The following is a 16,260-nucleotide window of genomic DNA, read 5'->3' on the forward strand; positions in this document are numbered from 1 at the left end:
AATCACTAAGGCACAATAAAGGATGAGTGACTCAATATTATGGGAAACTAGGCCCACTAAGTGTAATCAGAATAGTGATTAAGAAAATTTGATTCATTTATCAGATACAAAACATGAATTTCAGATAAAATGTGCTTACCAAGGATTGTTAAGGATGACCAAAACAGCACCCTAATACAGTTGATCAGATCCATAATAATACTATGTATATATAATATTTCTGTTTACATCTAGTTTAATGTTTGTATGTGTTTAGGTTCTAAATTATATATTGTATTGCTTTTATTGTCAACTGCTTTGAGTCTCTTTTAGAGAGATAAAGTCGGATAGAGATCATCACCCACAATTTCCTGCTCAAATAATTACAACCCATGTTAATAAATAGTTGTGACATCCATGGGGATATGCTGAAATGGCAGGTTCATTTTGCTGTAATTTAATTATATGGAGCATAATCATCCGGGTTTTTTCCCTATCTACAGTGGGTCCTGGAACTGTACTACTGAATTCTTACATTAAAAAAGAAAATATAAGGTTTCAAATTATGGGGCTATTTGCAGCTTAAATCAAGAAGTCACAGCACCCTTATTCAGTCCTTTATTTTAACTCCATTACTACTCAAGATAATAAAAAGAACTAATTTCATATACTTTCAGGACATTAAAATTGTATGTTTAATTGATTTCTGTTCCTTGCATCTTTATTCTAATGTTCATGGTCTTGTAAAACAATTGAACTCCCCTTCATGAAAATATCTCAAGGATCAGCAAAAGTTGTACATCTTTCCTTTTGGTTTGACATCTTTTTTAAATATAATTTTTATTGATGCTTTTCTAGTACACTACTGTTAAAATGCTAAGGGAAAGATGAGGAGGGAAAGGTATGTGTGGTATTGGGGGGTAGACTTGGGAAGGGTAAGATATAGTATGGGGAGGGGGATAAGGGGAAAGAAGGGAGGAATAGATTTTGGATAGAGGGGGAGGAATAGAAGTTCTGGCACCCTGCCAGGGGAAAGTGGCCTACAACAAGGGGATGCGGGGGGGGGGGGGTGACTTCCGTTCTTATTTTCCATTTATCTCTTTTCATTCTTTATTCGTATTTTCTTTTTAGGTAATCTTTGAAAACTGTCCAATCTGTTTTGTTATGGCTCTGCCGGAATTTTTTTGACTAAAAATGTTAATTTGTCCATATCTCTAATTTCTATAACTTTGTCTATCCATTGTTCTTTGGTGGGTATTTTTTCCAATTTCCAATATTTTGCCAGTAAAATCCTGGCTGCTGTTATGAAAAAAGTAAAAAGTTTATCCTTATTTGTCTCAACATTATCTGAAGATTTATACAGCCCTAGCAGAAAGAGTTCCGGTTTCATTATCAAATCTAGTTTTAAGATATTATTGCATTCTACATGTATTGTTTTCCAATATTTTTCAATATTTTTACAGTTCCACCACATGTGGAAGTAAGAGCCTACTTGCTCTTTACACTTCCAACATCTATTATTTATATTTTTATACATTAAACCTATTTTTTCGATGTTAGGCACCATCTATGTATTAATTTTAACCAATTTTCTTTAAGATCTGTAGCATATGTATATTTAATTTTCTTTTTCCAGATTACTTCCCATTCCTCTAAATCTATTGGCCTCCCTATATTTTTTGCCCATTGTATTATTGAGTTCTTAATGTCCTCTTTTCCTGTAGCCCATTCTAATAATTTTTTGTAAAGGGTTGCTATTTTTTCCCCTTTAGTTGCAATAGATTATCCTAAAAAACCATTTCCAAGTTGATGCCTATTATTTTGTCTTTTTTATAAAATTCCCTAATTTGTGTATATTGGAACTATCAAACATTTGTGGAATGTCTCTGTATTTCCTCTAGGTCTTTTACTGGGAGCGCTTTTCTCTTATGTTTGATCTATTCAGAATTTCTTTGTAGGTAGGCCAATTTGTCCAACCTAAAAGCCTTCTTTGATTTGCCTCTAAGGGTGATAGCCATAATAGAGTTTTTGTAGAGAAATAACTCTTATATTTATTCCAGACTTTTAGCAAGGCTGATCTAATAAAATGGTTTCTGAAATTCTTTTCCACTTTGGTCTTCCCATACCACATGTACCTGTGCCACCCCCTTCTCAGGTCAAATCCTTCTAAAGTGAGCATTTTTTTTTAGAGATGCCCATTCTTTTATCCATTCCAATGCACACGTACAATTTAAAGTCTGGGAGGCCAAATCCCCCTTTTATCTTTGGTGTAATCGTTGTAGAATATGTAATTCTCAGCTTTTTATTTCTCCATATAAACTTAGTTATCTCTTTGTTCCAATCATTGAATATTTTTATATTTCCTATTATTGGAATGTTATGAAAGAGATAAAGTAATTTGAGTAAAATATTCATTTTTACTGTTGCTACTCATCCTAGTAAAGATTCAAACTTTGCCAATTTTCTAGGTCTCTTTTGATTTCTTTCCATTTTGCAAAATAGTTTAATTCAAGAAGCTGATTATTTTTTGTTGATATCCAGATCCCAAAGTATTTGATTTTTGGGGATATTTCTAAACTTGACTTTTTATATAACTCTTCTTGATTACTCTTTGTCATGTTCTTTGTTAATATCTTTGTTTATTTTTATTTTTTAAAGCCCCACCACATGGCCGAATTCTTCGATTTTATTAAGCCAATTATTTAATTCTCGTTTTGGGTCTTCCACTATGCAAATTATATCATTAGCAAAGGCTCTAATTTTTATTTCTTGTTTGTCCAATTTAATCCCCTGCAAATTTTTGTCCATCTTTATACCTCTGAGTAGCACTTCTAGGGCAAAGATGAATATTAAAGGGGAAAGGGGGCAGGCTTGTCTGGTTCCTTTATTTATAGGGAATTCCTCTGTTTCAAGACCATTGATCCGAATTTTTGCTTTTTGATGTTCATAAATATCATTAATTCTGTTCTGAAACTGCCAACCTATATCTAATTCTTGGAACAATAATTTAAAAAAAAATCCCAATTAAGGTTATCAAATGCCTTCTCTGCATCTATTGAAATTAGCCCTATTTCTTTTTGATGGTTTGACTCATAATATTATATTGTGTCGAATATAATTCTAACATTATCCTTAATGCTCCGATTCGGCAGGAAGCCCATTTGATCTTCCGAAACCCATTCATTTAAAAATCCTTTAAATCTGTTTGCCAATATTTTTGTAAAAATTTTGTAATCAGTATTGAGTAGTGATATAGGTCGGTAGTTACGGACATCTTTGCATTAGGCATGGGCATTTCCATAGCTGAACCCTAAGTATTTAGATTTCTAATGTGAAGCTCATATTTCTATAATGGAAGCAAATCTGGATAAGGGATTAATATAACAGATAGCTGAAATTAAACATAATTATGACTATCTTTGTCCATTTTTTAGAAAGAAAGGATACAAATCCAATAAAAAAATATTCAATAAAACAACCTAGCAGTTCAAAAACATGCAAATGTGAGTAGATCAATAGGTACCGCTCCGGTGGAAAGGTAACGGCGCTCCGTGTAGTCATGCCGGCCACATGACCATGGAGGTGTCTATGGACAACACCGGCTCTTCGGCTTAGAAATTTAACGTCAGGGGAAACCTTTACCTTTTTTAAAAAAATAATAAATATTCAACTAGGAGATACATAATTTGTGGCAGAAGAGCCCACTCAACTGCAATTCCTTCATAGAGCAAACAACCAAAATTAATTAAAATTAATATAATCCTTCAAAGCCTATAATACATAAAAGTTTTTTAAAGTTTTGAACTCATTCATAATTACAGATTGTATATTTATTTCCCATCAATCACTAATATTTAGAGCAGATGGAGAATAAGTAAATCTAATCAATGTAAAACAGAACTACATTGGTCAATGTTTCAAAATGTTGCAGTGTTATAAGCAACCATATATTACACTGGAAAATGGGGAAACTGACAGTGCAAAATAATCAGTGTAGATAATCTCTAGACAAGAAGAAAGTCTCTGAAAGTCCCAGGTTTTGCAAATCTACATGCCATCTTCCCACTTTAAAAATTTCTACAGAACATCTGGCATTATTAAGGACTTTTCATAGAGGTATTCTAAACATAAATAAATGAATAAATCTGAAATCCAAAAAAATATTTTGGTCCCAAGCATTTTAAATAAGGGGTAATCAACCTGTATTGCATGTTGATACTTTAACAATACATCCTAAATAATAATTCAAAAAGGCTTGGTGGAAATTAGTGAAAGTCAATTCCTGAAAAGTTGCTTGAATTTAACACACAATGAGTTGGACAGGGAGTATGAAGAACACAAGAGAGGGAAGAATGAAAAAAAAATCTGGTATATTGCAAGAAAGAGTTTGAATCCAAAATCATGAATATGAAGGTAACATGAAAACACAAAGGAACGGGAAAGTCTCTATGCTTTCATGGACTATTTATCTATATTATCATGTGTGAGGGGAGTTATTTGACTGTGTATGTTTTATTGTCTACTTTTTTAAAAAAAATATGGTTAGTAGATTAGAATCATATGGCATGGTTTACTGGCAGATTTTTATCGCTATACAAAAAGGAGCTTTAACCACATCCTTTGTTTTTCCTCCTGCCTTGCAACTTTTTAAAGTATTTTCTTATAAACACTAATCACTAATATTTAACTGAAAGAATAATATCCAAAATACCCTTACATTTTTAAAATCTAACGTTTTATTGATCACATGGATTTGATGTTTACAGTCACAAGGAAACATGACATAAAATGGACTCTAAAATATATTCACTTTCTCTAATGTTTTAACGTGTGCTGGGGGAGGGTGGTCTGAAAACATTTAGAAACAAATGTGGTCATTGCTAATAGTCAACATGGATTTATCAAAAACAAATCATGCCAGACTGATCTGATCTCGGTTTTCAATAGAGTTACAAGTTGGGTAGATGCGGGGAACGCCGTGGATGTAGCGTATCTGGATTTTAGTAAGGCCTTCGACAAGGTCCCCCATGACCTTCTGGTAAACAAGCTAGTCAAATATGGGCTAGGCAAAACTACGGTAGGTTAGGTGAACCTGTAATTGGTTAAGTGAATGAACTCAAAGAGTGCTCACCAATGTGTCTTCTTTATCCTGGAAAGAAGTGATGAGTGCAGTGCCGCAGGGCTCCGTCCTGGGTCCGTTTCTGTTCAACATCTTTATTAATGACTTAAATGAAGGCTTAGAAGGCATGATCATTAAGTTTGTAGATGACACCAAATTGGGAGGGATAGCCAATACTCCAGAAGACAGGAGCAGAATTCAAAACGATCTTAACAGACTAGAGAAATGGGCTGAAACTAACAAAATGAAGTTCAACAGGGATAAATGCATGATACTCCACTTAGGCAGAAAAAATGAAATGGAAAGATAAAAAATGCAGGATGTCTGGCTTGACAGCAGTATGTGTGAAAAAGATTTTGGAGTCCTTGTGGACAACAAGTTAAACATGTGATGTGGTGGTGAAGAAAGCCTATGGGGTTTTGGCCTGCATAAATAGGAGTATAGCATCTCGGTCCAGGGAAGTCATGCTACCCCTCTATTCTGCCTTGGTCAGACCACACCTGGAATACTGTGTTCAATTCTGGGCACCACAATTGAAGGGAGATGTTGACAAGCTGGAAAGTGTCCAGAGGAGAGCGACTAAAATGATCAAGGGTCTGGAGAACAAGCCCTATGAGGAGTGGCTGAAAGAGCTGGGCATGTTTAGCCTGCTGGAGAGAAGGCTGAGAGAAGACATGATAGCCATGTATAAATATGTGAGGGGAAGTCATAGGGTGGAGGGAGCAAGCTTGTTTTCTGCCCCCTTGGAGACTAGGACTCAGAACAATGGCTTCAAACTACAGGAAAGGAGATTTCACCTGAACATTAGGAAGAATTTCCTAACTGTGAGAGCTGTTCAGCAGTGGAACTCTCTCCCCTGGAATGTGGTGGAGCCTCCTTCTTTGGAAGCTTTTAAGTAGAGGCTGGATGACCATCTGTCAGGGGTGCTTTGAATGAGATTTTCCTGCTTCCTGGCAGAGGGTTGGACTGGATGACCCATGAGGTCTCTTCCAACTCTATGATTCTATGAAGTTTTTCTTTAAAAAAATTCACAATTTATTATAAGACACATTAAATATCACAACCTCTTAAATTATATTTAAAATTTTGGAAGTTGAGGGAGGGGCAGAATATTAAAATACTGTATATGAATACAAACTTTATATTAATAAGAGCAAGGGAAATGTAAATGAAAATAATTTCATGGGGAAAGCTGATATAGTCAAAAGCACTAATATATTATTAATGAGGACAGAAGTAATTAAGTTCATTTCTAAACACAGCCAGTCCCCAATTACAAACATCCAATTTACAAACGACCCATAGTTAAGAATGGGAGTGAGACAACAGGAAGTGAGAGAAATCTACTCCTCAGAAGGGAAATTATTTAACTCCTGAGAGTTATCATGGGGAAAAGATCTCAACTGAAGCTTTATCACCAATCCTTCTTTCCACAACAAGCCATTTAAAAAAAAATATCACAGAGACAGAAAGTGAGGTGAAATCTTCTGAACAAGGGCACAGACAGGAAAACTAACACCACAGGGGTGTTAAGCAGTCCCTATGCTTCTCAAGGTAGCATGTGTGTGTGTGTGTGTGTGTATGTATATATATATGGAGTTGCACTTAAAAATGTACCTGTTTTGACTTACATACAAATTCAGTTTAAGAACAAACTTACAGAACCTATCTTGTTCATAACTTGGGACTGTCTGTACTTGGAAGTAGCCAAATAACACAAATCCAATTGTTAGTTCTAGAATAAATCTACATAAATAAACTTAGTAAGTGAACACATTTCCCAGTTCTGGATTTTGGTTAGTTTTAGCAGTTTCCCAACCTGAGCATCTGTGTAGAAATGCAAGAAACTCAATAGCAATGTTGGCTGCAGAAACAAACCACACAAATGCATGCAGCAAAGACATAATTGTTAGCTCTGACCCAGTTTAATTTAGGCCTGCAGGAAACAAGAAAACCTTATCTGTAATGACACCTCCAGTTTTCTTTTGACATACAAAGACATGTTTCCATAGCATTATACATGCAAATCTTCATCTGATAAAGCTCACAGGTATTTTCCGCACAAATCATCACACCCAGATGTTGTCTGTTTGGTATGGGTTTGCAGAAGCTGCAAATGCCCTGACAGTTGCTTTCTTGAAAAAGTCTGCTGAGGATCTTTCATTACAGATCTATGTGCCATCTTTGCCTCTAAGCATACATTTACCCAGTTGGAAGCTGGAAGCATGTAGTTCATCATTAGCTCATCGACCCTAATTATTGTTAGAATAAAATGCAAACATGGAAAAATGTGCCTACAAAATAAATAAAGTATAAAAGCAAGCTGGTGTGATCCTCAGAGTTTCTTGTTAATTATATACACTTTCTTCTTTAATGAATCCAACATTTTGTATTTTAAAGCTGATACTCTGAAATGCCTTTGAAATAATGTTAGAAAACTATACTGAGCTAGTTAATATTCATTAACTGTATACCATCCTCAGAGTGAACATCCTGGCCTTTTAAACATGCTCCAGGTATTCAAATAATATTGAAAGTTGAGTACAACAGAAACATTATCTGCTATAATACAGAGGACCTATTGCATAAAATTAAAAAGAATTGATCTGATCCATAGGAATTTCAATTCCATACATTTATAACAGATATTAGGTAAAGGTAAAGGTTTTTCCCTGACATTAAGTCTAGTTCTGTCTGACTCTGGGGTTAGTGCACATCTCCATTTCTAAGCTGAAGAGCTAGCATTGTCTGTAGACACCTCCAAGGTCATGCAGCCGGCATGAGTGCATGGAGCGCAGTTACCTTCCTGCTGGAATGGTACCTATTGATCAACTCACATTTGCATGTTTTTGAACTGCTAGGTTGGCAGAAGTTGGGGCTAATAGCGAGAGCTCACCCCACTCTCTGGATTCGAACCACTGACCTTTTAGTCAGCAAGTTCAGCAGTTCAGCGGTTTAACCTGCTGCTCCACCAGGGAGTCTGACATATCACATTACTAGTTTAAAATACATGTTATGCCCTTGTCCAACAGTACATGATCATGATACAATTACACACTTTCCCTGGCCAAAAACACTAGAGGTCTACAACAGAGTACTTCTTCAAACTAGATACCACACCCTTCAATGACACCTATAATAATATCAAACACTCTACATGTGTAGTGTATGAAGATATAGGAATGTTGGTGGGAAAAAGTTAATGCATTTACTTAAGAATTAATATACTAAAATAATGAAATTGCAGTAGCATTAGAAGAGGCGAAATGCTTTAGGTTTATTTTCAATTGGTACTTAAATGAAAGTTAATTAAATTGAACTTAACTACATCAAACCTTTACAGAATGAAACTGAAAAATACAGTCCATGATTTTACTACATTCAATACCAGTCTAGTGTGAAAAAGAAACAGGTGCATAAGTTTGATGATTGGAGAGATTCTTCCCCACTCAGCAAAAAACCACCCCCTGCCCCCCTTTCTCCAACTGTCTCCCCAAACAGTTGAAGATCCCCAAAAGAGTGTCTTCTTTCGAGTGACCACCTGGGTACAAAGAAGACTATCTTCATTCCTAACTTGCCCATGCCTAAATCATTGAATTGAATAATGTAATTAATGACTTGTTTCTAAATTCCAATGTAAGTCAACCAATGAAGTTCAAAGGAAATTTAATGGTTGTCTCTTTTAAAATCAAGAGAGCAAAAGCTTGAAGAAGAACATAAGCTGGACAATGCTGCAAAACTTTGCTTTTTCCTAAGTCTACAGTGAAGGGTAAGGTTCCCCTGCCCCCAGCCTCCGGGATGTTAATTGAAATCAAACTATTTGTGTATGCAACCATACACAAAATAGCACCATTAGAGATTAGACAAGACAGAAAAGAAGGTGGATGTGAAACCTTAAAATAAAACCCTTGTTATCAAGGTACATGTGTGTATGTGTTATGTGCAACAATGAGAGAAAAAGAGAAATTGGTATATTAAAGTGCCCTGAGAATAAACTGACTGTTATATTCTTATATGCATGCATATAATGTAGTCTGCTGTTCTAGAATTTAAAAAAGCCACTTTACAAACACAGAGAATACGTATATCTATGTCTATACCTCACAGAATTGAACCAATTGTAAATTCCTATTTGATTATTATAGAAATCATTTAAATACACATATTGGTACCATTTGCAAAAAGCAAATGTTTTTTTGTTAAAGTCTGGCTAGTGAAGAAGACATGCAAGGAGGTTAGTTGCGAAATTGTACCAGTGCCTTTGCAACTATAGTAGTGTTCTTTAAACATTTCTCAACCATATGGTAAATTTGCCAACTGCGTTACTTTGAGGAAGCAAGTTGCAAAATTCAGCACGACAAAGGGAGGATTAGTTTTAGTTTGGGTTTTTTTCCATTCCTGATATCAAAGACCTAATTGGTATTATCAGTTGATTATCAGTTGACCTTATTTTTCTTTTGGATTTGACATGTATATGCATGGAAAGTATGGGAGTTAGCATGGTGTAGTTGTTTGGGTGTATGACTACAACTCTGGAGTTTAAATCCCACTTAACCATGGAAACCCTCTTGGGCAAATCATACTCTCTCAGCCTCAGAAAAGGGCAATGGCAAACCCCTTGTGAACAAATGTTGCCTAGAAAAGTTTGATGCAGTGTTGCTATAAGTTGGAGACAATTTGAAGGCATATAATAACATCAAAACTGATATAAAAATAGTATGAGACCATTAAAATAGTCAAGGGAGAAACTTGATACTGGCTGGCATACAGCAGAATATTTTGGAATTTTTCTTTCTCCAAAATGATAGACAAATATTTGATGACATTCATGGGGCCTTATAAATTAAAACAAAACATGTAAATTGGTGATTTGTCTAAAGGGATCCACTTTATTTCACCATTTCACCCCCTACACATAAAAAGACTGGGATAAAACTTCTTGCAGTAAATCTAGTGAGTTTTCACAATGTGGCATTTTTTGTCCTAGGCAATATAAAAATGTTCAATGCTCTTTTTGGTAGACCTTGAGACAGTGAGACAGTGAGTTAGTGCCATTCAACTTACTTTTTTTTTTACCACATGGAGGAAAGCTGTTAGAATTCAGCAGGGTTAAGAAATACCCTAAGTACACATTTTGTTTTATTTATATTCCAGTTTGTGTCTTCTATGTGGTTGAACAGTATATATCTGGTTCTGCACAAAGTACTGCTCAGACACCAGGCATTTTTATACAATGAAATTCTCATTGAGATTCTAAAATATTCCATAACTCATAAAATGCAGGAATTTTTAACATAACATATGAAGGTTAAAAGCCAGTGATACAAAGCCATATGAGAAACAGAGACTACCAGCAAAGGCATACCAATAAAAACTACTTACCAATTCAGATTAAAAACACCCACAATCTAGTCATCTTAAGAAAACAAAAAACTCACAATATTATTTCTTGAGGGAAAACCTACTTTCCCGATTCTTACGAATGTTTATTTTATAATACTTAAAAACATTACTGAGTTTGTATACAAATAATTGGGTAGTGGCCTGACTGATCTTGGGAACTAAGCAGAAACAATCCTGATTAATATTTGGAAATGAGGATATCTACAAATACCAGGTGATGGAGGCTATATTACAGAAGAAAGAAATGAGAAGACCACCTCAGAGGATCCCTTTCCTAACAAAACCCTATGAAATTCATAAGATCTCCATAAATTGAGAGGTGACTCGAAGACACACACACAACACACAGGCTAGCTTTGCTGTAATTGCAATGCTCCTGTATAAATGACAGCTAATTCACACATACCATCCTATCAAAGGTTAGTAATTTATGATTAATAATTAATAGCTTTGCACAGCCATTTTCTTGAAACCAGAATCTTTGTGTAAAAAAATAAGCCATATCTTCGATCACTATAGGTATTGAGTAGAGCAAATCAGAATACGCATATCTCTCTGAAATTTAGGGATTAAGGAGATGGAATTTCCTTAAACAGCACCTGGGAATTGCTTAGGATAGCATGTTGAACACAGTTTGAAAAACACATTTTTTCTGCTGAATATGGGTAAAGGATAGTGCATTAGGTGGCAATAATGTCTACACAGGGCTATACATTTAATGCAAAAAGCTGTTTGTGTAAAATTATTGCCATAGAGGGTTTCTACAATGAGCATATCAAGTGGTCTTCAGTTCTAGTAAACTAAGACAAGCGCGCTGAAAAAGTTAATCCTATAATTTTGTTGCTGAATAGCCTAGATTGCTTTTAAATAACAGAATTATGCTGTTTATTTGTCTTAAAAGTAAATGTTAACTTTTCTTACCTTTGGTTTTTGTGATTTTTCCTTCTCCGAAGCATTGGAGGGTTTTCGCTTCAGCATATTATAATTCAGAATATTTTTTGAAAATATCCTTACAAGACAGAATTTTTCAGTTTTTCTCAGCAAACAAGTAACAGTGAATGATACACAGAGCTCACATCAGCAAACTAAAACTTCCTTATTCTGCTAAGGATGTGACTTCACTGTCTCTCTGCTAAATCTCACTAAATATACAGAGGAAGGAAGACGTAAAGAAAAGAGAAAAAATTGGCCAAAAAGAAAGAAAGGAAGCTGTGGGTATAACTCATCAGGCACCACTTCTTTAATTTTTTTCTTTACATTTATTTCAAGGTAGCTTTCAAAGGAACATTGTTGAGATTGTATCATTCAAGTGCTTAAAAACTGAATTAGCTACAAGTCCATTTTGGAGTGAACTCAAGTGTTGGTTTGAACATTTAAAAGCCTAACTCAAAACAGCATTTTATTCATCATTATTCAAGGACTTTCCTCAGGTTCTTCGAACAAAGAAGAGAACCTTTTTAGCAGAAGCACCAGATTTGTGGAACACCCTCTTCAGAGAGGTTAACATAGGACCTCAACAGACAGACGTGCTTACTGGGCTTTTCCCCAACTTTCCCACACTTTTTCCCATGTTCTGCTGCTTGGAGTCAGATAACACCCAACTCCTGAAAACAGTCTTTGGGCTTTGTTTCCATATGATTAGGAAACTGAGCTCCACAGAGTCCCACTGGAAATACCCCTACATCAACTGATGGCCTCCATGGGACTCTGTGGGGATCTGTTTCTTTAGTGCATGGAAACAAAGCCCAAAGACCATCTGATGAGGTGCTTGGTGTCTAAAACTGCAGTATTGTTGATTTGGTGCCAGGGATAATCTTTCAAAGTCTTACAGCCATTTTAAGAAGTATTTTAGAGCTTGTGTAACTCTGTTCTTTGATCCTAATGCTGGTTTCTTTTGTCATGGGAGGCATTATAGGCTGAAATGTGTTTGGATAATGGACTGATTAAAATAGCAATCAGTCAGCCAACTTGCTTGTGTAGAACAGTGAAATCACTACAACCAGCTGTATAGCTTCTCTATTTACTATCAACATTAGATCAAAACATTTATTGGCCAACCAAAATGCAGAAAAGACAGCATGCAAGCTTTCAAAGCTCCACTGACTTCTTCAGCAGACAACTGATGTAAGAAAAATACATGACAACAGAATAATGCCAAGAGTCACAAGTCTAAATTTTATATCAGATATTGTTTCAGTTGTGTTTCATTGTTCTAGAGGGGTCTCAATGCAAGATGAGGATGCCCCCATTCTTGGTCATGGACTGAGATAAAGGACAGTAAAATTTAAACTCCATTAGTAGCAGTAAAGTAACTTCTCTTGGGATCCAGGCTATCTTTGATTTATGTGAAGTCACAGGTCTTATGCAGAAAAGAGTGAATTTTTTTTTAAAAGTGTGTGTATTGTTGCATCTGGTAAAGCTTCAAGGTAAAACTTGCCAAATATAGACTAAATGAAAAAGTTTTATCTTTGTAGAAAGTAGAAACCACAAGAGTTAAGTTACACTCTTTAGCTCCCTCTTCTTTAAGATTCCCCTGCTGCAGCGAAATCAGTCTCTTCAAATCCAGGAAACACATTCAGGGGTAGACATACTGGCAATGTAGCAAAATCCACTTAAATCTACCAAAGAGCTATACCTTTCTTGGTCAATTAAACATTTATATTGATGAGAAAAGAATTTGATTAATATAAAGAGGAAGTAATTTCAACTAACGCAAACCACTCCACCCTAGAAACCCATACTGAACATTGAAAACATGCATTTGAAACAATTCAGCAGCTGAAAAATGAGGAAATAACTGTATACTTATGAACTGATCACTGCTTCTCCAAAAATACAATTGAAGGACCCTTGTTAAAATCTTCCCCAGATTTAGAACATGGGCCTTTCAGTGACTCCTTCCCTTTCTCCCTACCCTACTGTATGAAACCTAAAAGGCAAAGTTTTGCTTTGTTTTTGCCCTGGAATTCCAAGAAAGGCCCATTTTCAATTTGGATATGTTTGGAGGTCAGCATGCTTTGCCTGAGGAAACAGTAGAACTGAACCAAGCAGACTAATCTGTTTGTCCAGATCCAGATCCAATGCACATTAGTAATGCATATTGCTTAAATCCGGATATTTTATAACTAAAGGGGAAAGTTTTAAAATTGGCAAAAATGACAAAAATATAACAGCTGCTTCTATTTTCCTTATCATGTACAATCTTTTTTATTCCCCCACCCCCTGTGATGCATGAAGGAGGAAGAATAGGTAAGTACTATATCTTTGAAAATGGCCTCTCCCTTTCTGGAGTTAGCAATAAATATTCCAGAGTAAGGTGTTTGATGCCTATACATCACTGTTAAGGTGAGTTACCTTTCTAATTTTATTATTCTAGTCACTACATATATTTATGCAAATCTCAAGAAGCAATATTATGTTCAGATATTATGAGTACCCAACAAAGAAAGGTTGTAGAGGCAACATCAGTCATTTATAAAGGTCTTGTGACTATTTTCTGTCAGATGCTTGGATAAGCTTTTAAGAAGGCATTTATGGTTACAATTCAGTGAGAATGCAGCCTGCTCTATATATCAAAAATGGGACCAGTGTCCCAAGTACAATTTCATTTATTTCATAAAATCATAAAGTTAGAAGCAGACAAATGAGCCATATAGTCCACCCCATGCTCAGTGTAGGATCTCTAATGAAAATATTATCACTATGTCGCTGTCCAGCCTATTTTTGAAGATGTCCAGAGGAGACCCCACTACATCTCTAAACAATTGGTTCCACCTTCTCTTCACCAGGCTGACCATGCTGAGCAACTTCAACTTTTGTCCATATGTTCTAATTTTCATGCCTCTTATCATTTTTGTTGCTATTCTTTGAACCTGCTCCAAATTGTGTATAGCATCCTTAAAAATGAAGCCACCAGAATTATGCACAGTACTTCAAATGAGGCCTAACCAACTCAAAATATATTACTCCTCTCACTCTGGAAACTCTACTTCTATTAATGCAGGCTAAAATAGCATTCACCTTCTTTGTTGCAGCACCACGCTGCTGACTCATGTTCAATTTATGACCAATATTCCCAAGATCTGCTTGGAATGTAGTACTGCTGAGCTATATATTTTCTATCTTATATCTGGGCATTTGGTTTTGTGGCATAAATGTAGACTTTTGCTTTTTCTCTAATGAATTTCAGTTTATTATTCTTCCCAGTATTCTAGTTTAACTAAGTTCCTGGCAATTTTGTTTCTGTTCTCCATTGTGTTAGCTACTGCACCCAGTTTTGTGTCATCTACAAACGTGATAAGAATTTCCTCTACTCCCACCATCGGTTATTGACTGAAATGTTGAAGGTTAATAGTCCTAGGACGGAACCCTGAGATACTTCAGTCGAGACCTCCTTTCAGTTTGAAGTGCAGCCATTGACAAAAACTCTTTGACCATATTTTCCCCATCACTTATGGATCCCTGTGACAGTGTTCTTATCTATTCCATAATGAATCAGTTTAATTTATTTAACCAAAATAATATGTGAGACATTATCTTAAACTGTTCCCTGTAGATTGGACCCTATACTCAGGGATGACTCTTCAGTAAAGTTTTCACTAGGTTTTTGAGGAGTTTGACTTGTGTTAAATCAGTGATGATAATCTGTCCTGTATTTTTGAAATGAGGTCAAAAATGAAATATCTGGAAGGGCAAATCACTTCATCCTCATGCATCTGATGATGGTAACTGAAATGCCAATGTAGAAAACTGACCCAACTGACAATGAAATTATATGAGGACAAATACAAGAACACAATCCACCCGGTTACACATTTATCACATAATCTGGTGAGGCACGTTCTGTGCTTTACAGTAATTACACCACCAATTCATCCAGTTATAAATTTGTTACAGCCCATTCCTGCTACCCTAAAAGCAGAACATAGCCCTTTAAGAAGAAATGGAACTATCCTGATAATTCAAATATTAATCCCTTTTCTGCCCACTGTTAACGTCTGTGTGATTAATAAAAAGAGAATGCATATGTAGGGTAATATATGAGCTTCCTTTCACTGGAATATTTATCGTTAAACAGGAAGAAAGAGACCATTTCAGGAGATATAGTGCCCACCCATATCTATTTCCTCTCTTCATGCATCAGAAAAATTATAGTGGCTTGAAGGCTGACCTGATTATCTCTTTGTCCTTGAAAGTTTGACCCCTGCACTAGTTATAGAAAATACCAAACAGAGAAAAAGACTGACATCAGTAACATTACAAGCACATAATTTAGTTAAGTAGGAGTCTTGAATGAATGTTAATGTCTGGAGAGCTAATGTAGTCTGAGATTTTTATCTTTTTAATTCCCAAATGGTCTTTAATATGAAGAATGGAGTGTGTAGCATTGGTCAGAGAATAGGGAGCATGTGAATGTGTGTGTGCCTATGTGTGTGATTGTATGCGAAAACAGATTTAATGACTGATTGTAAATGACGTGAACATCCCTCACAGTTGCTCTTTCATTTTTTAAAAAAGCATATAATTAATGCTATAGAATTCCTTACTGTTCATACAAGTAATCTACATAGGAAATGCCATATTTGATAAGGGATTTGTTGACCTATATGTGAGATCTTTTCCTCTGTATCACAGCATAAAATTAGATCCAAGTGTATCTTTAGAATATATAATCAAGTTGAAATGGCTTTCTACAGAACACTAATATTCATAGGTGAAGCAGTGGAGACTTGAAAATAAGCTGCCAGTGGATTTTTTTT

At 35.5% G+C, this 16,260-nt stretch overlaps 1 protein-coding gene across 2 annotated transcripts in view; it reads right to left on the bottom strand.

The window, feature by feature from the left end:
• Nucleotides 1-16,260, bottom strand: part of samsn1 (SAM domain, SH3 domain and nuclear localization signals 1) — a 134,964-nt gene that overhangs the window by 58,719 nt on the left and 59,985 nt on the right. Inside the window, exon 1 of one of the 2 annotated variants that reach the window (XM_008115688.3) lies at nt 11,423-11,652. The exons of the other annotated variant lie outside the window; for it this stretch is intronic. Coding sequence (XP_008113895.1) covers nt 11,423-11,479 — 57 coding nt within the window. The 5' untranslated portion in view covers nt 11,480-11,652. Of the gene's footprint in view, nt 1-11,422; nt 11,653-16,260 lie in introns of those variants that run through there. 2 annotated transcript variants of the gene reach the window in all.

This window comes from Anolis carolinensis, chromosome 3, assembly GCF_035594765.1.
Source record: "Anolis carolinensis isolate JA03-04 chromosome 3, rAnoCar3.1.pri, whole genome shotgun sequence".
NCBI lineage: Eukaryota > Metazoa > Chordata > Lepidosauria > Squamata > Dactyloidae > Anolis > Anolis carolinensis.